The sequence below is a fragment of the Canis lupus genome, chromosome 1, assembly GCF_011100685.1.
Source record: "Canis lupus familiaris isolate Mischka breed German Shepherd chromosome 1, alternate assembly UU_Cfam_GSD_1.0, whole genome shotgun sequence".
In the NCBI taxonomy this organism is placed as follows: domain Eukaryota; kingdom Metazoa; phylum Chordata; class Mammalia; order Carnivora; family Canidae; genus Canis; species Canis lupus.
The window spans coordinates 55,608,919-55,636,724 of NC_049222.1; the positions used below are offsets into that span (position 1 = coordinate 55,608,919).

At 47.6% G+C, this 27,806-nt stretch overlaps 1 protein-coding gene across 5 annotated transcripts in view; it reads right to left on the minus strand.

Annotated features, from left to right (window-relative positions):
* UNC93A (unc-93 homolog A) overlaps window positions 1-27,806 on the minus strand; it is a 41,657-nt gene that overhangs the window by 4,059 nt on the left and 9,792 nt on the right. For all 5 annotated transcript variants that reach the window (XM_038526547.1, XM_038526550.1, XM_038526549.1 and 2 more), the window contains 7 exons: window positions 20,542-20,679; window positions 17,483-17,664; window positions 16,329-16,558; window positions 13,869-13,994; window positions 11,193-11,404; window positions 9,175-9,310; window positions 8,050-8,181 (listed from right to left, as the gene is read on the minus strand). In XM_038526547.1, the coding sequence (XP_038382475.1) occupies window positions 8,050-8,181; window positions 9,175-9,310; window positions 11,193-11,404; window positions 13,869-13,994; window positions 16,329-16,558; window positions 17,483-17,664; window positions 20,542-20,628 (1,105 nt within the window). In that variant the 5' untranslated portion in view covers window positions 20,629-20,679. The remainder of the gene's footprint in view (window positions 1-8,049; window positions 8,182-9,174; window positions 9,311-11,192; window positions 11,405-13,868; window positions 13,995-16,328; window positions 16,559-17,482; window positions 17,665-20,541; window positions 20,680-27,806) is intronic.

Consider the following 27,806-nt stretch of genomic DNA (forward strand, 5'->3'; position numbering starts at 1 on the left):
TATGGAGGTTCCTCAAAAAGTTAAAAATAGAGCTATCCTAAGATTCAGCAATTGCATTACTGGGTATTTATCCAAAGAATACAAAGTACTAATTCAAAGGGGGGTACATACATCCCTAGTTTATAGCAACATTATTTAAAATAGCCAAATTATGGAAGGAACCCAACTGTCCACTGACTGGTGAATGAATGAAGAAAAGGTGGTGTTTATATACAATGGAATATTATTCAGTAATAAACAAGAATGAAATCTCGGCATTTTTTTAATGATAAGAGGGCCAGAGAAGAGAGAGAGAGAGAGAGAGAGAATCTCAAGCAGGACCTACACCTTGTGCAGAGCCCCATGCAGGGCTTGATTTCACAATCCTGAGATCATGATCTGAGACAAAATCAAGAGTGGTTTGCTTAACCAACTGAGCCACCCAGGCACCCCAAAATCTTGCCATTTGCAATGCTATGGATGGAGCTAGAAAAGATAACGCCAATTGAAATAAGTCAGAGAAAGATAAATACTATATGATTTCACTCATATGTGAAATTTAAGAAACCAAACAAACAAGCAAAGAGGAAAATAAGAGACAGAAAGAGAGAGAGAGAAACTAAGAAGCTGACTCTTAACTACAGAGAACACACTGATGGTTACCAGAGGGGACAAGGGTGGGAGGTAGGGTTAAATAGGTGATGGGGATTAAGGAGTGCACTTCGGATGTTGTATGGAAGTGTTGAATCACTATATTTTACACCTGAAGTTAATGCAACACTGTATGTTAACTAACTGGAATTTATTATTTTTTAAAAGATTTTATTTATTTATTCATGAGAGACACAGAGAGAGACAGACACAGGCAGAGGGAGAAGCAGGCTCCATGCAGGGAGCCCGACATGGGATTCGGTCCCAGGTCTCCAGGACCATGCCCTGAGCTGAAGGCAGCACTAAACCGCTGAGCCACCCGGGCTGCCCCCAACTGAAATTTAAATAAAAATTAACTGACTAAATAAAGATCTCTTGTCTTTCTTTAGAGGATGACACTTAAAACTGGATCCATAAATGAGATGCTAGTGAGGAAAATCCATGTTTGAGACACGATGGCTATGAGCGGTGGGTGTTTCTATGTTCTGTGGCCAACAGGCGCAGCAGTGCTCTTAGCAGGTGCAGTACCAGAGTAAACGCACCCCAATTTCATGAATATTCTAGTAATAACTTCTAGTAATACGGCAACACTAACTTTAAGCTAATGTGTGGTTAATGGTCTATAGGTTGATGTCTTTAGATTTCAAGATTAAGTTTAGATTGTGATGATTATAAATTACCAAATTGGCCTTTTCAGGAAATTACAATCTGGATCCGATTTTAATCCTAACATAAAGAAAGCAACACATTGGACAGCCTGGGTGGCTCAGCGGTTTAAGCGCCTGCCTTCCGCCCGGGGCATGATCCTGGAGTCCCAGGATCGAGTCCCACGTCAGACTCCCTGCATGGAGCCTGCTCCTCCCTCTGCCTGTGTGTCTCTGCCTCTGTGTGTGTGTGTGTCTATCATGAATAAATAAATAAAATCTTAAAAAAAAGCAACACATTAATTGTGTCAAATTCCAACAGTTGCTTAAGGATATGGTGGGAAGAATGAAGAGAAAATAAATACTCTTAAGGAGAAAAGGAAAGGAGGTAAAATAATATTTCAACAATTCTGAAGTCACCTCACATGTAGACTAGGCTTGAACAAATAAGCAATGTGATGTGCACAGTAGGAGCCAAGTTTCTCCTTGTCAGAGAAGGAAGTCACAGATCAGCAAAGGGAGGGCTAGAATGAACCTGTGGTGCTCGAGAGGAGTCGGGGACCCCAGTGTGGACCTATCTTCGCTTAACTTACCTACAGACAGGCAGATACAGAAATACAGACACACAGGGATCCCTGGGTGGCTCAGAGGTTAAGCATCTGCCTTCAGCTCAGGGCGTGATCCCGGGGTCCTGGGATCGAGTCCCACTGCAGGCTCCCTGCATGGAGCCTGCTTCTCCCTCTGACTGTGTCTCTACTTCTCTCTGTGTCTCTCATAAATAAATAAATAAATAAATAAATAAATAAATACATACATACATACATACATAATGAAAGAGTCAGACGTGTGTGTGTGTGGGTCTCCCTGCTTTGTCCCCTGGAAGCCTTGTCCTCTCAGATGCATCTCAGATGCAATGAGCATGCCCAGCACTCAAATCTTATTTTCTAACACTGTTATCCAATAAAATGAACCCAGGGTCCTTGGAGAAATGGCTGATGGTACTGCTGGCCCAGGAGAAGGATCTGGAATAGTTTGTAATGCCAGCAAGCTGGGAAGTACTAAACCAATAATAGATGGGTATGTCAGAAGGACAGAGGTGCCAACAGAAAGATCCCAATGACCAAAGCTGGAATGATTAGAATAGCAAAGTAAGTAACGTAGAACCGGACTGTGACCTAAAGGATGTGATGAATACATGAGCCCATAGAGATGAAGACAAATGGTTAAATAAAAACTAAATAAACTGGGGAGAAGGGACAAATATTCCTTATGAAGGAATTATACATAATGGATATACAGATTCCTCCTTCAGCAGATGGAGATTAATTATCTCTCCCTTGATTGTTGGCTAGACATGATGACTGGCTCCCCAAAATTGGCAGTAGAAAGGGAAGAGCAGCACTCTGTACTGGAGGTGCCAGGCTGACCAGGGATCGATCATAGAGTCAGTGACCGATGTGATGAGAAAAGATGAGATCCCATTTCACTCTGGGGTCTTCCTACCAAAAACTCATAACTCCAGCCTAATCATGAGAAACATCAGACAACCTCAAATTAGGGACAGTCTCTAAAATGCCTGACCAGTATTCTCCAGAACTGTCAAGGTCAGGAACAACAAAAAATAAGAGAAACGGTCACAGATCAGACCAAGGAGATGTGGCCACTCAATGTAATGGGGACCAGATGGGACCCTGGGTGGGATACTGGGTGGGATCCTGGGTGGGATTCTGGATGGGATCCTGCGTGGACCAGGTGGGACCCTCAGTGGAACCTGGATGGGATTCCAGGTGGGATCCTGGGTGGGACCCTGGGTGGACCCTGAGTGGGATTCTGGGTGGGACCCTGGATGGGATTCCTGGTGGGATTCTGGGTGCGACCCTGGGTGGACCTTGGGTGGGACCCTGGGTGGGATTCTGGGTGGGACTCTGGGTGGGACCCTGGGACACACAAAAGGGAAAACTGGAGAAAGCCAAATAAAGTCAAAAGTTTAGTTGAGTCAAGTGCCAACATTAATTTCTTAGTTCTGACAAATGTACCACTGTTTTGTAAGATATTGACATCAGAGGAAACTAAGTCAATGGTATATGGGAACTTTCTATACTGTCTTTGTAACTTTTCTGTAAACTCAAATTATTCCAAAATAAGTTTATTTAAAAAGAAAAGAGGGCAGTCCCGGTGGCACAGCGGTTTAGCGCCGCCTGCAGCCTGGAGTCTGATCCTGGAGACCTGAGATCGAGTCCCGTGTCAGGCTCCCTGCATGGAGCCTGCTTCTCCCTCTGCCTATGTCTCTGCCTTTCTCTCTCTCTCTGTCTCATGAGTAAATAAATAAAATCTTTTAAAAAAATTTATTAAAAAGAAAGAAAGAAAAGAAGCCCCCTGGGTGGCTCAGTAGGTTAAGCCTCTGCCTTTGGCTCAGGTCATGATCCCAGGGTCCTGGGTGAAGCCCCGCATCAGGCTTCCTGCTTAGGGAGCCTGCTTCTCCCTCCCCCTCTGTCCCTCTCCCTGCTTGTGCTCTCTCTTGCTCACTCACTCTCTCTCAAACAAATAAATAAAATCTTAAAAAAAAAAAAAAAAAAAAAAAAAGCAAAGAAGGCTTGCTCCCAGCCTCATCCTCCCCAAGAAGGCACCGGTGGGAGTGACCAGAGACTGACTCCTGTCCTTGCATGGGGGTGTGAACACGTCATCAGGCCGTCTCGTTTGCTTGGGAAGGACAGGTTATATGAACCGGGCATGTAAGAGAGGCAGGTTTTCTGTGTTTATCAACCCGGAACAGTCCCTTTGGCAGCTAGCAGGGCAAAAGAGTATTTTTAGACCAGACATTCTGAATCTCAAACGCAGTTGCCATGGCAACGGCACAGGGCTTCCCTGAACTGTCAGAGCGAATGAACAGACCAGAGCAAGTGGCCCAGATCGGTGGCCCTGAAGCCTACGGGAGCCCCGGGGGATCGTGGAGCGGCGGTTGCACAACCCTCAGCAGGAAGGAGGGCCGGGGTGGCTCGGGTGGCACCGTGTTCACTTCCAAGCCAGGTTTTCAATTGAGAGGTGATGGCGGGGAGGAGGGTCCTGTTGCCTGAGTTGTGTTCAGCCTCACTGGCTAGGAAAGGACGTGGCTCACCTCGCGTATTCTCTCAAAGAGACACACGTTCAGGGAGAACAAGACGAGGAAGCCAACTTGTGCTATCTAAAAAAACAAAAATGGGAGAGGGCTGCTCTTGGGGGGCAAGGTGGCAACAGCTACCCCAACATTTGCAGCCTCTGTAAATACAAAGCCCCCGTGGGTGCGCCACGCGGCCGGTGGCAAGCTCGAAGGGAGCCTGGCGCAGTCCGCCTGCGGGGGATGCCGTGATTGAAACGTAGCTCAGTGTTGGGGTAGGATGGCCACGAGCTCAGACTGCAAAAGAAATTCTCAAATAATGCAAAGATCACATTTCCCCAACAACTGAGTTTTCCTTGAAAAAAAAAATTTACTTTTTGTTTTTACAAAAAGACAGAGATAATCCATGTTAACTTAGCACCCCTGATTCCGTGCGTTCAGGCCATGCACGGTGCAAAGCGGTCCCGGGGGGTTTCACTGGACCTCACCTAACCTCATCTGCACAATCCTGACGGGCTCTTCTGTCCTCCGCAAGACGAGGAGAGTGACAGCCATCACTCCTGTGTCTCAGCGAGGGAGAAAGCCAAGCCTTTTCGCTGCAGTGGCCTGAAACATCCAGGGGATTGCTGCACCAGGTATTATGCGGCCACTTACTCAGCCCCCTACCTGACTTGTAATGTGTAAATACTTGAAAAATTCCCAGGGGCTCAGAGGTGTCGGCTACGGCTGTCGGGGGCAAGCTGGCACATGCACGTGTGGTGCTCGGGACACACCGGGTGTCTCCCACCTGCATGCGGAGGTTGAAAGAAATTCTCTTGTGATGCTGCCTGCGTGATGGGACCTGTCCCTGGTTTACAGTTGGGGACCGTCTACAGAGCTCACGTCCGTTTGTCTTTACCAATCCTCCATGGGGTCAGCACTTCTATTGGAGCGACACTTCGAGCCCAGCCCTGCCAGGTGCTGACCTTGCTCCAACCACTTGCGATCACAGCCCTGATCGCACACGTTTGCACACGCCTCAGAGGTTTATGAGAGCCACCTGCACGGCTGAGGCGGTGGGGAGGCTGCAAAGCCCGGGCCCCTGGGGTCTGGGTGTGGGTCAGCAGCCATGCCTCCTTCCTGATGTTGCCTGCGGGTTGGCCTGGGTTGACCCAGTTTTTAGCCCACACGTGTTTCCCAGAGCGGGGCTGGGTGGCATGTCACCTGGGGACAAGGCTCTCCTTGGAGCCAAACCCTGGGGCCCCCAGCACCCCTTCCTGTCCCAGGCAGATGGGCCTCTGGGGACTCAGGGTTGTCATTTTCACTCTCCCCTGCCAAATGGAAGCCATCAGTCACCTTCTGGTATGCGTGCCACCCACACCCCTGCTTCCTGCCTCTCTTCTACTGGTGCCTCTGACACCCCCCTGCAATGGCTCATCTCACCTCAGAGAGCAGGACCCACAGCGGACACAGGTGCCCCCCACACACACCCCAGTGGCTCGGCTACTGCTGCCTCCCACAGCAGGCCTCCCTGGGGGCAGCCAAGCACCTGTTCTGATCCCCACCCAGCCTCCTTGGCCTCCCACTGGGCCTCTACTCCTAGGCTTAGGCCCCTCGCCCCTAACCCAGGCCACCCCTGCTGTTCTGTGCTGCATGGTAACCACGATTTTCCTCCTGCAGGTGGCCCCTGGCTTAGTGGGACAGTGCTGCTCCGTGGACAGCACCCCACCCTGAACCCTTAGGTGCAGCAGCCCAGCATTGTGTGTGCGTCCCTGCTGTCAGGGCCAGGCCCCCTGACCCCTGTGCTGTCACCTGCCCGCCTCTACTTTGTCTCTCCCACTGTGCGTCCCTGGGGCGCCTTGCGGCCCGTAGACACCACTCGTGGTTTGACTCCTGGTGGCCTCCGTGTCACGCGGCACCCCGTAAGGCTGGCTGGTGCCCTGTCACAGCCTCCTGTCCTCTGTTTTGTGGGTGGCTGGGTCTCGGGCTCTACACATGCTCACGCACGCTCTGCCCTCTTGGCTTGCCTCAGAGACTGCCTAACCGGCCGCCCGGCTGGTGGGCTCAGTTCCGGAGCACAATCCCCAGGACTGACGGCACCAGGCACGCAGTGACCGCAGTCACGCCGTCTGTCACGTTGTCACTGGCTGGCTCTCCATGGGAACCCTGCTGACTCCTCTCCCCATGGTGACAAGGCCCCCGTGGCTCTTCACCCCCACTCCCATCTCTTGGTCTGCATATAAAGGGCAGCCTTCATCTGGCCAACGGGGACCCCTCTGTCGTCCTGTCCCCCTCATTCCTTGTCCTCATGTCCTCATTCAGCTCCCCTACCTTCTCCTTCCCCAGCCGCTTGCCATCCTCCCCCATTCTTAGCATGGTCCCTAACTCTGAACCCAAATGCAATCATGGAGAGCAGTGAACCCTACCAACAACCACGCCTCAGTGCTGAGTGTCGTCTCTCTGCCTTTGCTCATCTGCCCTTTGTACCCCCATCCTGGGGACACTGTGCCTGCAGCCACACGTCCCACCTACCCACCGGCCCCTTGGCTTCCTGCTCCGAGCTCTGCCTCCACCTACATCTCCTCTCCTGCTCTGTGCTGTGGCTGCCTCGATGCAGATCTGTCTCATCTTCTCATGAGGACGAGGGATGAGGGGGACTGTTAGTGCAGCAGCCCTTTGTCCCCCCATAACCCAGTGGGGCTGACCTTGTCGCTTCCCACTTGCACCTTTTCTGTTGCTTGCACTGACGGTGAGCAGAGCCGGAGCCTTCCCTGGGCAGCCTGGGCCCCCCTGAGGCCCCCAGTCTCACCACCTCACCCAGCACCTAGCCCAGCCTGTGCCCCCAGCATGTTCAGCTGCTGTGGCCAGATTAGTTGTGTCCACCAAATTCATAGGGTGAACCCTAACCCCAAGGTGATGGCATGAGGCGATGGGGTCTCTGGGGGCAATCTAGTCTTGAGGCAGAGTCCTCCTCAATTGGATTTGTGTCCTTATAAGCTCCATGTCCCTCCTGCCCCAGGAGGAACAGCGAGAAGACAGCTCTATGAACCAGGGAGCGGACCTCACCGGACACGGACTCTGCACCGTGGGGTCAGCCTTGCAGCCTCCCTCCCGGCACCCCGGCCTCCCCTGGGTGCCCCAGCAGCCGCCGGCCTCCTACACAGCAGCCCCGCCCGAGTACAGCCAGCCAGGGTCTGACTCAGGCCTGACCCCAAACGAAGCCCCAACCGCCCCCAGCTCAGTTCCCAGGGCACCGCACGCCCCGTCCCACTGCCTCCAGTCGGCTGCAGTTACAGGCACCTGCTCGCTCTTCCACACGGAGGTCCCACACCTCTGTCCCCATCGGGCCGGGGGTGCCTCGAAGGCCTCTCCAGCCCCATGGTTCTAGCGCGCGGCACATGGCCACGTCCCTGCTCAGGGACGCTCCGCAAACAGAAAGCCGTGAGGAACCCGACATTCTTAGGAAAGAAAGTTGTATCCGCAGGTGATTCCCTCCTTTTGCATCGTGGGACTGAAGAAACGCTCAAATCCAAGCTGGCACCTAGAGCCACATCCCCCTCTTGCCTCCTGCTCTAGCATCACTAGGTGGCACGACACTTCCCCACGTGGCCCCTGGGACGGCAGGCCCTCTGCCCACCACGTGTCCCCACGGCTGGCCTAGGTAGGGACCCCCAAGAGGGGACTCGGGGACAGGACACTCACCGTTGTTTTGTGTCTGCCAGACGGCATCAGCCACACCCCAGAGGCCAGAAAACACGAAGAACACAGCCAGCTGGTCGGGGTGAGGTTTCCACAGCAAGAGGGCCACGATGCAAGACAGGTGGGTTACCGCACCTGTGCACACGGGGGGCAGAAACCGGGATGTGAGCGCAGCCCCAGGAGGCTGGGACCCCCGATGGTGAAGGAGCCTCTTTGTTTGCTTCAACAGGTAAACAGTGTCTCCTGGAAATACTCCAGCCTGGCAGGGGGTGAGCCTCTGCAGACCCCTGGGCCCCCACCATCCAGGCCGGGCTTGGGGTGATGAGCCCTGCTCCCTACAGGGAGTGTCACGGTGCCCCGGCCGAGGAGACCCCAGAGTAACAGAAGGAGGGGGGTTGCAGCGCCCCAGCCTCTCCCTGAGGCTCCCCAGCAGGTGCGGAGGTGCACGGAGGGGCGGGCAGAGGCACCCAGCTCACCCGCCTGATGCTACCCCGGTGGCTCGTGAGTTCTGGCCTGATTCCCGTGGACACCGAGGCCTCTATTACTGCAATGTAGCCCAAGAACAGCTCTGGGCGTTCCAGAAGCTGCTGACAGGGAAGAGGGGAGGTGCCTGTGGCCTTCGCTGTGTGCCTCGGGCCTGTCACAACACTCCCTGTTCCTGGGTTTCCGCATCTGTGAAGTGGGCAGTGGCCACGCCACAGGGCGATCGTAGGGACAAGATGGGAAAACCTACGCGGGTGACACGGCCCCTGGTCAGCTCATCACTCTCCCTTCTCACCGTGTCGTCGCCGCAGACACCTCAGACCCTGACTGGGGGGCCGGGTAACTGTGTTGCCAATGCCCTCATTTCTCATTATTCACCCTGTCTCTGCTTCTTCTTTCTTCCCAACAGAGACAGAGGGTGACGCGTGTACTTGATGGGATGAGCACTGGGTGTTCTACTATATGTTGGCAAGTTGAATTTAAATAAAAAAATGTAGAAGGCAGGAGGGCGGGTCACCTCCTACAGGAAGCCTCCCCGCGGTGCACGGGCGCTCAGCCCCTATGCACTCGCTCCTGAGCGGAGCATGGCCTTCCTCCCGCCCCTTGGTCCCCATTCCCGCCCGTGTCTGGCCACGGGTTGCCTACCCAGCCCGTAGAGGGCCTTTCTGCCCGTGTACTGGGACAACCTCCCGTAGAGCACGGAGCACAGCGAGTTGGTGGCGGAGAAGCAGATCATCACGTAGCCGACGAAATGGATGCCCAGGGCGCAGGTGGTGTAGGACTGCGGGAGGAAGCACAGGGGGCGTTACCTGGTGGCTCGGGGCCCGGGGTTGGTGTGGATGTGGGGTTACGGTTGACACTAACACGCGGTCTGCCGTGGGACAGCCGACGTGCTGGACAGGCCCAGACCTTCATGGTGGCTTCATGGCACCTGGCGGAGGAGGAGACGCTCATGCCAGGCAGGAACCCCCAAGGACTCCTGCACAGAAGCGTCCCTGCGCATCCTTTGCCTATGTCGCTCTCCTTAGGAATTAGGGGCTAATCTGAGCAATTCCTAGTGGGGCTGGTCATTTCCCGTTCTGCACACCAGACGGTTAGCAGAAGGTGGGAGGGATGAATGGAACAGGTGGAGCACAGAGGATGCTTGGGGCAGCCACTCTGCGTGATCCCAAAACAGTGGACGTGTGTCCTGATACTTCTGTCCAAACCCCCGGGGCCGCACAGCACCCAGAGTGACCCCTCACGGGGGTGATGATGACATGCCGTGGCAGGTTCACCGGCTGGAACCAACGGGAGGGACGTTATAATGGGGGAGACTGTGCATGTGTGGGGCTGGGCCATATGGGGCTCCTGACACCTTCTGTCAACCTTGCTGTGAACCGGAAAGAGCTCTACAAATAAAATAAAATCCTAATAGAAAAGAAGCAGATGTGAAGAAAATGAAGGGAATCTCTGCAGAGAGAAGAAGAAAGGAGTTCTCCTTGCGTGGGACTGCGGGGTACAGAGGGCACGGACCTCTGCATGGACCCAGTGCCCTCACGCCCACACCGGCCTGCTCCCGTCCCCGGGAAGAATCAGGACAGACACACAGATGGGCAGGCTGGACAGGAAGCCCCACTGCTCTGGGACTGCAGGGGCCGTGGCTGAGGTCCCACTCCATGTGGAGGGGACGTGGCCAAATGCAAAAGGGCTGTTTTGTCATTTCTGTCATTGGTCTTTGGAACTCCAAGACCCTCCAGCAACACTGTCCCTGGAGCAGGGGCTGCCGGAGAGAATCTAGGACCCACGAATCCTGCACGGAGCGTACATGTCCTAAAAGATGTTGGTGGCGACCTGAAATTTGAATTTAACTGGGCATCTTGCTAGTGTGGCACGTCTACCAAGGAGGGAGCTGCGGTAGGCACGGAGTGGGAGACGTTTCCTGGTCAAGGAAGGACAATCCTGGAGGAGTGGACTTGTCCTGGCTCTGTGGCCCCTTGGCTGCCCCAGGTCCTACGTAGCACTTTCTGGAAAGGGGATCTCTGCTCTCTAACAGCCTAGTTTACGGCGTCCCTCCTATGGCACCTTAGGAGGGTCTTCAGGAAAGGACAGCACAGGGGCAGGGAGCCGTGGAAACAGAATCTTGGTGAGCATGCCACGGCCACGAGGGACAGTGGTGGATGGTGGCCCTGTGTTCCTGATGTGCCAGCCCCGGGAGACAGGTGTCCCTCTGCCAGCCTGCCCCCACGAGGCCTTCCCTATGCACGAAGTGGGCAGGCGGGCATCTAGAGAAAGACAGGGCCACAGTGCCCCAGAGCCACATCCATTTCCAGATTGAAATGCACAATTTGAAAACTAGCATGAGAAGGAATCCCAGTGTCACTCGGTGTAACTCATGGGTTTCACGTTTTTCCCTAAAATAAGGGCATAGGGTGAGGTGCAGGCAGGCATAACACAAGGAAGTGTTACACATGATGCCGCACAGCTCAGGCCCTTTCCCTAAGGACACATCTCAACCAGGAGGTGGGCCCTCCGGACAAGGCCAAGCTCCAGGGGGTGGAAGTAGCCTGGAAGCTGAGATGCTGAACCATAAACTCTGCTCTCCCACGGCCGGGAAGGGCCTGGCGCGCCCCCAGCAGCCCCCGCGACACGCAAACGCAGGTGTTGGGTGCTCTCGTACGTACCCTGGTGTAGTCGCCAGCGAGGAAGGCTTGCTCAAATCCGCTGTACATCGGCAGCAGCACCAGTAGGCGCAGGCGCTTGTCTCGAAGGAGCTTGAAGGTCGACAGCAGGGTGGACCAGAAAGATGATTTCTTCTCTCCTTCGCTTTTCTGTTGAGCATCTTTGATGGGCTCGAGAAATAAGGCTATAAGCAGGACCGCCAGGACACCACTCCCTGCAGGGAGGACAGAGGGGGGGTGCTGGGGTGCTCGCAGGAGCCGGGAAGTCCTGGCTATGTGGCACTGATTTACTTCCTTCTCCCCTTTGGGGCATCTATTTCAAATATCCTCATTTAAGCCATGAAACGAGGCTGCCGAGCCTGACCAGGGCCTCTGGCCTGCAGCACAAACCCCGCGAGGCCCTGAGGTCCTCGGTGCCCTCAACCGAGGCTGTTCCCTTGTCCTCACCCTCAGGTAACTTCCAGCAACAGCTGGGCTCCCTTCTCAGGATTTCGAGTCCCAAAAGGTTATCCCTTGCTAAGCTTTGTGTTTATTCCAAATGTGTTTCCCCTAATGTCCTGCGGTGGGAACTGGGTGCATGCATTGCGGGGCGTCCCGAACGTGAGGGGATGTTGCACATTCGAAGATGGGAGACGAAGCAACTCTAAATGCTAAGGGGGACCCATGGGGAGCAGCTGGGGAGTTGGGGTGCAGGGCTGCGCTGTTTTCAGAGGGGAAGGCGGAGGGGGGCGCTGTCACATGTGCTGCTCTGTGTCCAGGAACTATAGGCCACAGGGGTGGGGGGCGACTGGGGGCCCAGGAGGGTGGGGAGGGATGCAGGGGGGGCTTTCCCTTTCACAGCGGGTGTGCTTTGAACCACATGGATGGGCTGACGATGCAAACACATTTTATTCAAGGCAAAGATTCACGTCCCCGTAGAGGGGACCCTGCGCGTTCACAGTCCAGGAGGTGTGACCGCACCTCTTTCTGTGCCTTGCGCCTCTTCATTATTTGGATGGAGGGCTAGTGTTTATTTATTCCTTTTCATCTTTACCAAGAAACTGTCTCATTCCTTACTGGGCTCGTGATAGCTGCGTATCTGTCCCTGGTTCCTCCTCTCTGGCAACGCGAATGACACCCAGCGCTCCAGGAGCCACAGGTTCATTCAAGAGCCTGATGCTTCCTTCTCTGAAAGGCAGTGGAAACCCTTCAGAACAGCTTTAAGCCACGATGTCTAGTCCGATGGGTCAGACCTGTCAGCCTCTAAAGGTGACTTGAATTATTTTTTCTCTTTGCTTCATCTCACCAGCTCATGTGACACAAGGTCCGTCCCACTGCAGCCCATGGGCCGGGCGTCCCCGAGACTGCCAGGTCTACAAAGCAGCTCTCTGCCAGGTGGTGGGCAGAGCTGGTGAAGCCTGACCCCATAGCCCCTCAGTGGGCTCCCCCCACAGATGTGACAGCTGACTTCTCAGCCTTATTGCTGTCCTGCAGCCACTGTCTTCCCGGCTAAACACAATCCTTCTCCCCAGGTCGGTACAACTGCATTTTGACAATGCTCATTAAACACCACGTGGAGGTCTGCTGAGCTCGTGCCAAGGTCACACGTGGTCACTAGTTTTCTCGAGAGCCATAAGTGCCACCAAATCATTAGAGCTGCCCTTATGGGGTCTCAGGCACCTCAATTGTGAAGCAGCTTCCAGAACAGCCCATCCATAGGTTGTGTGTAATCACATGGAGGAGTCGTGTCAGCTCCCCAGGGACTCAGGACCATGGCCTCCCACCGTGGGCAGGCACACGAAGCCCTCAGGACACGCATTATCCCAGGACGAGAGCCACAAGGCAGTCACGAGAGGTGGATCATGGTACAGAAACCACATTTTTGCTAGGAAAAGTAAAAATGTGTGTGTGTCCAGAGCTGTCCCGTGACCCAGAACCTGCCAAAGGGGCATGAATGTGCTGGTGTCGCTCATCGAACATACTAAAGAGAATGGCTTTGCAAGGAATATCATCCTGAGGACAGAGGAAATCATGGAAAATTACCCTGGGGAGTAGAATTCTCTTTTCCTGGTTCTCCATTCCTTTTATGTGTGTGTCTTTATGGTAACATGGCCTTGCTTACAGAAAGAAGACCCATGAAACTCTGCAAGGAAGCCAGGATCTGAATAATAAGAGAGTTTCTCCCCGGAACAAAGGCATGGTCCCTGTTTCACATAAATGTCCAGACCGCGCTCCCCTAAGCTGCTGGATTGTGTGAACCAGGAGGTGGGCATCATGTGCTCTGGGTCTGGGGTGGCTACTGGGAACCACAGTGGGGACCCATGTTGCTTTCATGCAGGGGGACGCTCAGAGGGCTGCGTGTTGATGAGGGGAATCTCACACAGGAGCTTAGGGTGCAGAAGATGCATTTCTGTGGCCTGAGCTGTGCCTTGAGACCACAGCACAGTCTCAATCCTCACCATTGTGACTTCGGAACAGTATTTTTAATTTAGCTAATAAAAATATAAGCAAGCACATGTAGCTACTGGCCACTGTATTGGGCTTCGCAAAAGAAAAATGATTCTATCATTATAGGAAACCGTCAGACAGCCCTGTTCTGCTGTATTGGATTTCGTACGAAAAATACCAAAGTACAACCCAGCTGAACTCATTTTGCAGGAATATTTATACTTTGGGAAGATACTCTTTTTCTACACATACCCGTGTAGATGCCCAGCAGGGTGTAGATCAGAGTCTGCGAGGGACGCTGGGTGCTGTTGGTGGGCGCTGTGGCCATCAGGCAGTCGCTGGCCCCACAGGACAGAAGCTGCTCCTCTGGGATGGCCTCTGTGCAGTTGGAAGCAAAAAGATGATGTGAGAATGTGGGGAACTGACAGGATGAGGGGCGGGAGGAATGAAATATGTAGCTAACAAGAGCCTGGACACCCTCAAAGCAAGGGTGACCATAGGTCAAGAGCATGGGACATGGGTTTGTTTGACCAGCTACCTCAAATCACCCTTCCCCTTAGGCGCACATTTTAAGACCCTGGACAAAGGTGTAATAAATGCTAGTTGCTTGTTATATTACTTTCTGGACATAATGAACATGCTCAACGTTTCCAGAAGAATCAAGAAGAAATAAGGTACATTAGAATAGGTGTCAGAACTGCTGGGTTCTCTTTCAGATTCCACGACCTTGGGTAGGTCATTTCACACCCCTTCTGAGTGTTAGTTTCCCTATCTGCTGAAAGAATAAAATGTGCACTGTCAATGACTCTCAGACCATGTCTGAGGTGCTGGGGAGAGGGGGGAAGATGTCATGGAAGAAAGAGCATTTGTCATAATAGAAATTTCATCACATAGAACTCTGAAAGTCCCCTTCGACTGGTGAGAGCCACAGCCCAAAGAACGAGAGGTGGTTTGGAGGGAGGTCAGAGGTCGAGGGAGGCGAAGGAGGCTTGCAGGGCTCTGGGGATGCCTCACTCCTCGGAGTCTGTGTCCTGGGATCACTTGGAGAATTAAGCTCACTTGCCTGAATGTCATTAAAAGTAAATCTCTTCACTCCATTTCACGCCAGGTGTGTTGTAGACTGACCCTTAATCTCAGTTTCTGTTGGATTATTGATAGCAATAATGAGTAAAAATCAGGTATCCATCAACCCAATGGTTTCCCTTCTTCAGATGCACTTAGCAAGTGATGGCATCACATGAGAAAAAGGGGAGGGAGGATTTTGGAGTTTCCTAAAGGTGGACTTTATAGGGAAGAGCAGGACCGAGGACCACGATGCAGAGATAGGACTAATCCTGATTAGAGTCAGGAGTCAGTATGGGAGAAAGTTATTCAAAATACAGTGTGATACTAGTTTCAGGTGTAGAATTTAGTGATTCAGCACTTCCACACATTACCTGGTGCTCATCACAACCAGTGCCCTCCTTAATCCCCATCATCTATTGAACCCATATCCCTACCCATCTCCCCTCTGATAACCATCTGTTTGTTCTCTAACATTGGGAGTCTGTTTCTTGGTTTGCCTCTCTTCCTCCCACCTCCATGTTTGTTTGTTTTGTTTCTTAAATTCCACACATGAGTGACATCATATGATACTTGTCTTTCTCTAGCTTGTTTCACTTAGCATAATACTCTTTAGCTCCAGCCATGTCATTGCAAATGGCAAGATTTTGTTCCTTTTTTATGGATGAGTAATAATCCATTGTAGAGAAAAGAATAAAATAAATCCTTTTGATTAGAACCAATATAAATCACATGTTTGGGAATCCTATAGATATTCATACACATTACAAATCTATTTATTAACTCTGAGAGATTAGAATTACAATAATTTGATTTCATGGGAAAAATAAATGTAACATTTTGTATTGTCTAAGACATTTTACGAAAGGCCAAGGTGCTGAATAGTAGTAATCATCAACAAATAGATGTTCCCTAACTGTTCATATGGATGAAACAGCATTAGTGTACAAAGGCCTCACTTCTACTATGAGGAGTTGGAATAAAAATAAAAATGGAATAAAGGACTCTAAAAAAGAAAAAAAGAGAGTCAGGAGTCAGAACCTTCCCCTCCTCCCCCCACCCCCCTAAGAATAAAGGTTGCCTGTGAGCACTGAAGAGATTTATTTCCTCTGCCCTTGGTTTAAATCCTCAGACATCCAAGGGTGCAGACATAAAACAGATACACACCTTATATCCGTGTCTGGGCAAGGGCAAGGAAAGATGTGAGTTAAGACACCAGCTGTCAAATGTTGACATCAGTTAAGGGTCAACTGGTCTTATGTGAAATGTTTAAGACTCTGGACAGTGGATCAGTTCAGTGGGATGATAAATCAATCAAACTCATTCTTAGTCTAAAAGGATAGTGATGGCTCCATGAACCCGAGTTCCACTGGCAGTGACCCTCTGTTTCCTCTGGGCTCTGCTCTTCAGGGGTTTCCCCCTGGCCCTGGGAGGGCAGGACCAGAATGGTTGGGGCCCTTGTGGACGACAGACCCTCAGATCTACACAGACCATCCTGGAGAACAGCTGGGAACCAGGAGAGGCTGGGCCGCAGGCAGGTGAGAATCACGTCTTCAGGTGGCTCACCTGCTCTGGTCGTGGAATAAAGATGTGTGTAAATGGGATGGGGGACCTTCTCAGGTGCCATCACTGACCACCGTTTTCTTTTACCTTGAGTGGGTGTCTGGCCAAACACCAGTGATGAGATCAGGTTGCCCCAAACACCGGATGACTGGAATATGAGAAAGAAGATGCCAAAATACTGGTTCACCACGTCTCTGCCAACTTTTCCCACATTCTTTGCTTCTGTGTTTCCCATGATTGTGAGGTACGTGCATTGGGCGGACCACAGAGGGGCAGCCCCAAGGCCCAGCAGTATGGAGGTGGGAATCAAGGTGTACCTGAAAAACAAAATGCTTACCTCTGTGAAGAAGGAAACACCATGCTTAGTCCCCTGTAAGCATTATTATGTTTATGGATTGGCTAGATTGATGGATTCACCATCCATCAGACTCAGATAAATGACCAAACCCAGCACCATTTCTGATTCAGGTTCATTTACAAGAGAGAAATTCATTGCCTGTGAACTTTGCATTTGAAAGCAACTACTTATAAACTGGGATTACAAGTAAGGCTGTATGGTTTCTGAGTATTTCTAACAGCTATACCTTTAAAAAATGATTTATTTATTTATTGAAACAGTGATTGGTTGATTGGTGAAAACTCTATGGCAATAAGAAAAAGAAGAATGTGAAGTCACCATAATCTTATGTCTGGGATGTCAATGGGCATCCCTCCAAAGAGATGCTTGACAGGTGTGTTCTTTTGAATAAGAGTGTGGGGCCAGTGCCCTTAGAGCTTGGTCACTGAGAACCCCTCTCATGGGCCCCTGCACGTCTAGTTCCAGCCCTGCCACGTCCACTTTCTGTGATGATGAGGGTGTGGTGGTGGGTCCATTGGTCACATTCTGCTAAGTCTCCTGAAATGCACCCTGGACATCTTCTAGCTTTCATCACTGTGGTCACAAAAGGGCCCTGGGACAGAGAGGGAAGCTCAAGGCCCAGAACAGGCCTGAGGGGAGGTCAGGCTGGGACTTAGGGGAAGAAATGGGCACAGCAAAATGGACAGAGACATCTTGATGGGAAAAAAATGGGGGAAAAGCCTCCGTAGTTTCCTATCCTGGAAACAGAGAGGAATTTTAGGGAATGGCACTCATTTTGAAGTGGGAGCAATGGGGTGTCATTGGGCACGTCCAGCCATGTGCGCCTGAGCAGCTGGGCCTGAGGCATGACCCAGAAGCGGGGCGTGAGCTGTGTGGGCCGTACCAGCTGGCATAGAAGTTGCCCAGGGAGAAGGCCACGTAGCAGCACATGGAGACGACGATGGTCCATTTGCAGCCAAACTTCTTAATCAGGAGCGGCGGGAGGAACATGGAGGACAGAAGTACCCCGCCGTACAGCGTGCTGAGTGCTGTCACGCCCAGGCCTTCCTCTCTGTACAGGCTGCTCTGTGGGGACAAAACCACCCTGGTCAGAGGGGCCCACCGCCAAGGGGAAGAGCTCTGGGTCACCACTAGGTTCCTGAGACAGCCACAACAGGCTTCCTGTGGCTTCCCAGCTGACAGGTGCGGCGAGAGTGGAAACTAGCACAGTCCCAACAGAGGGTCAGCTGCTGCCAGAGACTCTGAAGAGGGGAAGCCTGAGGCCCAGGTGCTGGACACTCCAGCACTCCAGGCTTCTCTCTTCTTTCTCTCTTCCTTTCCTTCCCCACCCCTTGGGGTGCCCTGACCTTCCTTCTTGTCCTCGCTTTCCAAAGGGTGCTCAAGTGCAGATAAAGGGTCTCCAAGGGCCCATGGATAATGTGGTCCATGGAGACCTCAGCTTTGATCCTTTAGCTAGAATTTCATCTAACGCCTAGCACACACACCCTTGTGACCCAAGATGTCACCCCAGCTGACAAAGATCCCTTGGAACATGGGAAATTGTTCTGTTTTTTCCAAATCTCTCCCCATGCCTTGCCCAAAGCAGGTACATAACAGTATATTTGTGGATTAGTTGAAACTGAAAGTAACAACAGCTAATCCCATGAAAATTCTGAAATCTTGTTAGAAGATAGAAATTGAGTGTTCATTTTCCATGATGTGGGGGTTATCTGGAAATTTCTGCTTATGATTCTTGTTGCCAGAAGTGTGGAGTGAGAGTTGGTTCAGCCTGAGCCTTTTGTTTCCTTAACACAAACGTATGAAATCCCGTATTACTGAGCTCAGCTCCTCCATGTTAATGACAACCGTGCAGCACTTCTGTGCACTGGAATTTCTCTTCTAGGCATGGTGCTGCTGCAAATCGGCAAGGTATATTAGTCACTCATAATCTAATTCTACTGCAAACCACTGCAAAGGAAGACAGATCTCAGTAGACAAAGTGGGAATCAAATTTTAAAAACAAAGGTCTTTTCTATGTAAATGGCCACGTTCAGTCGCCTGTATCTGCATGTGTTAGGGGAGCAGGCCTGCAAAACACATGTATGAGGATAAGTATGTGTGCATGTGGAATTTGGATAATGCAAGACCTGCTTATATAAGCAAGTAGGACATTCACTCAAGTCATTCAACAAATGTAGCCTTAAGCACTTACCAGTACAGGCTCTGTGCACTGCTCTAGTGAAACAAAGGAAATTATGACAGCCACTGCCATCCGGGAGTACATGGTGGACAGGAGCCGACAGGGGTCAGTAACACCAGCAAACAGGCCATTGCAATAGGCCTGAGTCCTGCAAGGGAAGCTCAGGGGCCAGCCCAGTGGAGTCAGGAAGACTGTCTAGAGGGAGTGAAGGCCAAGTGAGATCTGGAGGATGAGAGGGTAACCTGAGGAAGGGTGGGAGGTGATGAGTTTTCATGGGCCTTGTCCTCAGCTGAGAGGCAGCAGAGAACATTGAGCTGCTTTGGCCAGAGCCGTTAAGCTCTTCTGGGGGAGTGAGGCTGGGCAGCCTGCCAGACTAGAGCACGAGTAGTCTCGGTTCAATCCTGGGGAGTAGGGTTGGATCTTTAAACCCATGGAGAACCTGGGAAGGGAGTTAAACTGGAGGTTAGCCTGAGCCGATGACTTTCACTCACAGAGTTACCCATCCTATGTGCTGTCAGGGGGACATGGTCATGGAGTGGTGGCCATCCTCCTAGCATCATGGACTCACACAGGCATAATGCGGTGCCTGCCACAGCACCAGAGCAACACATCCGGGGACTTTGGTTCCAGGGGTCAGGGAAGGGGAGAAGGGGGTGACATCCAAGTGGAGATCTGAAAGACTAGTAGGAGGTCACTAGCCACAGGAGTGAGAGGGCCCAGCTGCTGTAGGGGGAGGCTGTGTAAGTGCATGCCTGGGTCCTGGGGCGAGTCTGGCTGGGACCTTGGGGATCCTGGGACCGTGTGCGCCGGTCAGATGAGAGCTGAAGGAAATGACAGGGACAGGCAGATGCTCCCAACATCGTGGGGACACAGCCAGGCCTAAGGTCACTTCTGTCCACGTCATTGCCTTCTTTTGCTTAGCTCAGTCCTGACTGATGGAGACAACTGTCCCAGTGAAACCATATTGACATATTCTGGATCAGCAAGCAAAGAAATATGGCAAGTTAGGGCTGGGACAGAAGGTAGGGAAAGTGGATGGGTGAGATTGTTCCATGCCAGAGCTGGAGGTCTGGTTCTCGAACTTCTCTGGTCTTCCAGAAAGAGGGGACCTCAGCAATGGTCACACATGCTTCTACACCCAAGGAGCCCAGGTGGACTGGGGAGGATCTGGGTGTGAAGGGGGTAGGGAGCATCTGCTCTCCCTGGGCTTCTGCCCCACAGCAACTACACTTCAGAAAAAAAAAAAAAAAAAAAAAGTAACCGTCTGGGGAAAATATAGCAAATCTTCTAGTAGGCACATGTGACCTCTGCTGCAGCCATTTAGAGAAGGCCCAAGGAGTAAAGAATGCCATGGAGTTCAAACTGACAGAAACCAGCTTGGCCAAGTTCACTGTTTGGCCTAAATCTATACAGTCTGATGAAATCTGATAAATTCACATTACTACCCAAACCACAAAGCCAAAGTCATGAAACCATAGAATTCACAATGATTGATCCTGTGTCTCTTCCTTTAACAGTCCAAAGGCAAAGAAAGTCTTATCACATCACTAACCCAGGACCCACACCCCTCATCCAAGGGTCAAGCACACAGTCAGCTGGAATGGGTGGGGCTGTGCGTTGCAAGCTCGCACATAAAAACCACTGTTTGACAGGATTTGGGAGTGAATTGGTTAATGAGAAATCCTACATTCCTCATCTTCTGTGACCAAGGAGATTCTTGGAGGCCAGGAGACAAATGTCCATTCAGAAGTGTTCTCACTTACCTGCAGACTCTGCAGACCTCCGTAGGCTGTAAAGAGAAGCAGAAATCCAAAAGAAACCACGAGGACATTCTTCAGGCTTCTTTCCATTATGCTGATTAAACGTTTCAACCATCAGTGGGCACGTAGATTCAGAGCTCCCTGAAAGAAACCAGTCGGGATACAGGAAAAGCAATCCATCCCAAGAAGTCCCAGGGAGTGACATTCTCTCTCTCTCTCGTCTAAGTGAGAGGCGTGCAGGTCATTAGGGCCACTGTGAGTTAATAAACCTGGTTATCACTGACACCATGAGGCACCATGGGGGTTGTTATTCATTCACCTTCTCTGTAACCTGCAATAACCACTTTCTAACAGGGCAAAAGATTAGGACTTTTATCAGCTTGTAAGTGGTTGCACTTGTTCCCTATTAATTTCTAGAAGATATAATCCTTACAGTGAAACAATGATTTTCATATTATAGACATATAATACAATACATTACATGTATAATATAATTACATTATATATACGTATAATGGTACCTTTTCGTATTAAAAGAAATGGTCAGTGGTGCAGAATGTGGATATACTTCAGTCTTAAAGAACAAAATAGAAATGTCAGCTTCAAGATATATATAGCTCAACTTCTGAAAACAACTTAACATGATTGTGAGAACCAAGGGCCAAAATATGGGTTTCTCAAAGACTGCATGATTTTACAACACTGCAATAATTAAAAAAAAAAACAAAAGACCACACCTCCTGAGTATAACATTTTACAATATGCAAAGCACTTTACATGCATCGTTTTGTGTTGCCCCAAAGTAGAGCTGTGATAATTATCATTGGAACTCTCGGATATTACCAGACAGGGAGCTGAGCTTCAGAGCAGGTCACAGATTTTGGATTTTTGGAAGACAGCAGTGCTGTTCAAGAGAACTTTCTGCACTATCCATGGCAACCACGGGCTATATGTGGCTATTGAGCAGTTGAAATGTTGCTAGTGCTACTGAGGAACTCAACTCATCACTGCACTTAATTTTAATTAATTTAAATTTAAATAGCTGCCTGGCAGTGGCTACCATATTGGGCAGCACCCATCTGGCTTTAAACAACTTACCCCGTATCTCACAGTTAATAAGCCAAATCACTGGTTTATCCAATCGTTTGTTCAACTGTTTTTTTCAATTGTTAGTGAACTTTATGTTTGAAGATTGTTTCCTAAGTTCTGTGAAGTCAGTGACTTTTATTTAGTTTGGACCCATAAGAAAAGCCTTGCGGTGTTGGTGAACATAACGTGTTGGTGACGCCACTCATGGGAGCATGTTATTCTGTTTGAAGAACATGATAAAGCCCTTGCAGCTTAATTTATTCTTGTGAAAATAAAATCTTTAGGAAAATAATGGTTTTATGTACTGAAAAAATGTGGATAGTCATGCTTAATACAGACATGCAAACAGCATAGGCCAGTAAAAGACACTAACATGGAAACAAATGAGACCTGTGGGTTCAAACACTAACCTGCCACCTCTCTGCTGGGGAGTCTCAGGGAAATCACACCACTCTCCAAACCTGCCTCCTCTTGAAAAAGGAGAGTTGCAAAAGTTCAAGAAGCTAATCATTGTGAAAGCCCTGATATCCCTAACACAGAGCCATCACCAGGAAATGTTAATTGGCTAAGATGACATTTTAACTTTCAGAGAAAATATCACTTGCGTCAGTTTTTTAAAAAATATAATACTTAGCATAAAATGGACTTTTTCACACCAATCTTACAGATCAATGAATTCTGACTTCTTTATTTTCAGCAACATTCTAGCTCACTTCAGTTCTGGTCTGTCTACAACTATTCGCCATTGATGTCCACTGTAATCTTACAAGACACAACTGAGGTTTTCTTTTGTTACCCACTGTTGAAACGTACCAGAACCATCTTCTGGGATTTGGGGACTCTGGGGAGCGACCCCAGGGAGCTACCCTTCTGGCTCTGTCTGTGTTTCTGCAGCGAAGCCTCATTGTGCTCCGTCTTTGCAAGCCACATCCATCCCTGTCCCTCTAGCTGTCTTTCTGGGAGTCAGGAATTTGCTGGAAAATAATTGCTTTAATCCTATCTGCTTCTACTTTCCCTCCTAGTTCTTCCCTTTTATCTGTTATAATAGTGAGTTTTTAAATGAAAAGTATTTTACAATCTGCCTTGGCTCTTTAGCAGAACAAAATACTCACCCCTACCCAGTTTTCATGAAATAATTCACATACATCACTGTCTAAGTTGAGGTATAGGGATCCCTGGGTGGCTCAGCGGTTTAGAGCCTGCCTTTGGCCCAGGGTGTGATCCTGGAGTCCCAGGATCCAGTCCCACGTTGGGCTCCCTACATGGAGCCTGCTTCTCCCTCTGCCTGTGTCTCTGCCTGTGTCTCTGCCTCTCTCTGTGTCTCTCATGAATAAATAAATAAAATCTTAAAAAAAAATAAGTTGAGGTATGCAGCATGGTGGTTTGATTTACATCTATTGGAAAATAATTACCACAATAGATTCAGCTAACATCCAACTTTTCATATAAGATACAATAAAAAGAAAATGAAAGAGAAAAAAAAAACACTTTCTTGTGATGAGAACTCTTAGAATTTAAAAACTTTCCTATATTTCCAAGACATAAATCCAGCGGTATTAACTATAGTTATCATGCTTTACCTCACATCCCTAGTAATTATTTATCTTATAACTGGAAGTTTGTACCTTTTGACCACCTTTCTCCATTTTCCCATCACCCTCTATTTCTGGTAACCACAAGTCTTTTTTCCTTTGATTTTGGTTTTTAAGTTTTTAAATCTTATTTTTTGAGATTATATGTATAAGGGAGATCATACAATTTTTGTCTTCCTCTTTCTTATTTCACTTAGCATAATGCCTTCAGAGTCCATCCATCTTATTTTTTTTTTTTTTTAGGAGGAATGGGTTTCTTTCTTTTCCTTTTTTTTTTAAATTTTTTTATTTATTTATGATAGTCACACAGAGAGAGAGAGAGAGAGAGAGAGGCAGAGACACAGGCAGAGGGAGAAGCAGGCTCCATGCACCGGGAGCCCGACGTGGGATTCGATCCCGGATCTCCAGGATCACGCCCTGGGCCAAAGGCAGGCGCCAAACCGCTGCACCACCCAGGGATCCCCAGAGTCCATCCATCTTGTCACAAATGGTAGAGTTCCAAATTTTTATGGCTGAATAATGTTCCATTGTACCTATATACACACCTTATCTACCCATTCATCCATCAATGGACACTTAGGTTGTTTCCATATCTTGGCTATTATAAATAATGATGTTATGAACATGCAGGTGCAGGTATATTTTTGAGTTTAGTGTTTTCATTTTCTTTGGATACATACCCAGAAGTGAGAATGCTGGGTCATATGGTAATTCTATTTTTAACTTTTTTTTAAAAAATATTTTATTTATTTATTCATGAGAGACACAGAGAGAGAGAGGCAGAGACATAGGCGGAGGGAGAATCAGATTCCATGCAGGGAGCCCGATGTGGGACTTGATCCCAGAACTCCAGGATCACACCCTGAGCCAAAGGCAGATGCACAACCACTGAGCCACCCCGTGGTCACCTAAAAATAAGTGCCCCTATTTTTAATTTTTTGAGGAAACTCCATGTTGTTTTCCACAGTGATTGCACCTACCTACATTCCTATCAACAGTGCATAAAGGCCCCTTTTCTCCACATCCATGCTAGCTTTTGTTACCTGTTGTCTTTTTGATGATGGCCATTCTAACAGGTGTGAGGTAATATCTCCTTGTGGTTTTGATTTATATTTTCCTGATGATTCGAGAGATTGTGCATTTTTACATGTACCTGTTGGCTTTTGATGTATCTTATTTGGAGAAATTGCTATTCAGGTCCTTTGCCCATTTTTGAATTGTTTTTTGTTCATTTGTTTGTTTTTTGCTGTTGAGTTATACGTGTTCTTTATGTATTTTGGGTATTAACCCCTTATCAGATATATGGTTTGCAAATATTTTCCCCCTTTCATAGGTTTTCTTTTCACTTTGCTGATGGTTTCTTAGGCTGTGTAGAGCTTTTTAGTTTGATATAGTTGCACTCATTTATTTTTTGATTTTGTTGCTTGTGTGGTAGGTGTCATATCCAGACTTCACAGCCAAGACTCATGTCAAGGAGCTTTATTCTTTATTTTATTTTAGGGGTTTCATGGTGGCAGGTCTTATATTTATGTCTTTAAACCATTTAGTATTAATTTTTGTGAGTGGAGTAAAATATGGGCCCAATTTCATTCTTTTACATGTGAATATCCAATTATCCCAGCACCATTTTTTGAAAAGACTCTTCTCTCCATTGAATATTCTTGGCTCCCTTGTCAAACATTAGTTAATTAATGTTTGGGTTTATTTCTAGGTTCTCATTTCTGTTTCATTGTTCTATTCATCTGCTTTCATGCCAGTACCATACTCTTTCAATGACTATTGTTTTATAGTATAGCTTGAAATCAGGAAGCATGATACTTTCTGCTTTGTTCTTAGGATTTCTTTGGCTTTTGGAGGGTCTTTTGTGATTCCATATAAATTTTAAAAGTTTTTTTTTTCTACTTCTGTAAAAAATGCCTTTGGAATCTTGATACAGACTGCCATAATTCTATAGATGGCTTATGGTAGTATTGGCATTTTAAAAATATTAATTCCTCCAATCCATGAACATGGGATACTTTACCATTTATTTGTGTCTCCTTTGATGTATTTTATCAAGCTCTTGTAGTTTTCAAAGTACAGATCTTTCATCTCCTTAAATTTATCCTTAAATATTTTATTATTTTTGATGCTATTTTAAGTGGGACCAATTTCAATTATTTCCTCTCCTGAAAATTTGTGGTTGGTGTATAGAAATGCTACTGATTTTCATATGTTGATCCTGCAACTTCACTGAAATCATTGATAAGATCTAATAGTTTCTTGATTGAACCTTTAGGATTTTCTATATATAAGATACTGTCATTTGAAAATAGAGACATTTTACTTCTTCCTTTTAAATTTGTATGTATTTATTTCTTTTTTCTTGCCTTATTGCTCTGGCTAGGACTTCTAGTACTGTGTTGAATAGAAGCAGTGATAGTGGGCACTGTTGTCTTTTTCCTGACCTAAAGGGAAAGTTTCAACCTTTCACCATTGAGCATGATATTAGCTATGGGCTTGTCACATATGGCCTTTATTATGTTGAAATTTTTTTCCATGCTTAATTTGCTAAGAGTTTTTATCCAGAATAAATACTGAATTTTGTCAAGTGTTTCTGCTTCTATTGAAATGATTTTATGATTCTTTTCTTTCATTCTATTAATGTGATGTATCACAATGCTTGATTTATATATGTCAAACTATCCATCCTCACATTCCAAACAGAAAATCCTATTTGCTCATGGTGAATGGTCCATTTAATGTGCTGCTGAATTCGTTTACTAGTACTTTGTTGAAAATTTTTGCATTGATATTCATCAGGGATATTGGCCTGAAGATTTTTTGTTTTTTGTTTTTTTAGGTAATGACCATTTTTGGATTTGGTATCAGGATAATGCTGACCTCATGAGTTTGAGAATGGCCCCCCTCCTTTGATTTTCTTGGAAGAGCTTGGGAAGAACTGGTGTGAATTCCTCTTTGAATGTTTGGTAAAATTCACTGATAAAGCCATCTGGTCTTGAGCTTTTCTTTATTGGGAGATTTTTTTTTTAAAGATTTATTTTTATTTTTTTTATTTTTTATTTATTCATGATAGACATAGAGAGAGAGAAAGAGAGGCAGAGACAAAGGCAGAGGGAGAAGCAGACTCCATGCCGGAACCCCGACACGGGACTTGATCCCGGGCACCAACCACTGAGCCACCCAGGGATCCCCAGGGAGATTTTTGATTGATGAGTCAATATCCTTCCTAATTTGTCTGTTCATAATTTTAAACTTCCTTATTCAGTCTTGGTAGTTTATAGGTTTCTTAAAAAGTTTCCATTTTTATTAGGTTGTCCAGTTTGTGGGCATGTAGTTGCTTATCCTAGACTCTTAAGATCCTTTGAAGTTCTGTAGTATCCATTATAATGTCTCATTTCCCATTTATAATTTAGTTGATTTGGGTCCTTTTTCTTGTTTCTTTGGTTAGGTGGGGCTTTGTAAATTTTGTTTATCATTTCAAAGAACCAAGTCTTACTTTGGTTAATCTTTTCTACTGGTTTTCTATTCTCTATTTCATTTATTTGTACTCTAATCTTTATTATTATTTCCTTTCTTTCTAACTTTTGTTCAGCTTGTTTCTTAAGGCATAAAATTTTGTTGTTATTTGGGATCTTGTTTATTTGGGATCTTGCACTCCACAGGTTCCAATATGTAATGTTTCCATTTTTGTTTGTCTCAAAACACTTTTTATTTCTCCTTTAATTTCTTCTCTGATCCATTGCTTGTTTAGGAGAGTGTTATTTAATTTTCATGTGTTTGTAAATTTTCCAGTTTTCCTTTTGTTATTGATTTCTGGATTCATGACATTGTGGTCAGAGAAGATACTTGATTTAATTTCAATCATTTACAATTTACTAAGACTTGTTTCGTGGTCTAATAGATAGTTTATTCTAGAAAATGATCAATGCGCCTGAGAAGAATGTGTATTCTATTGTTGGATAGAATCCTCTGCATATGTTCTTAGGGGCCATATGGTCTATAGTGTTGTTCAAATCTGTTGTTCTCATATTGATCCTCTGTATGATCTCTCCATTGTTGAGAAGGGGGGCATTAAATTCCCCAGCTATAATAATAGTATTTCTGTTGATTTCTTATATAAGCTCTGTTACTTTTTGGCTTTATATATTTAGGGGCTCCAATATTGACTGCAGAAATATTTACAATTATTATATCTTTTTGATGTATTGGCCCTTTTATAATCATTTAATAATTTTCTTTATCTCTTTTTTAACATTTTTAGTTTAAAGTTTATTTTGTCCAGTGTAGGTATAGCTACTCCTGCTTTGTTGTGTTGTTATCATTTGTTTGAAACGTCATTTTCCATCCCTTTACTCCCTATATGTATCTTTAAGGCTAAAGTGAATTCCTTTTTGAAAACATATTGTTGGATCTTGGTTCTTTATCCATTCAGCCATTCTATGTCTTTTATTTGGAGAACTCAATCACCTTAAAGTAATTACTGATAAATAAAGACTTACTCTTGCCATTTTGTTAATTGTTTTCTGGTTGCTTTATAGACCAGTTGTTTCTTGTTTCCTATTCTGCTATCTTTTTTGGTGTGTT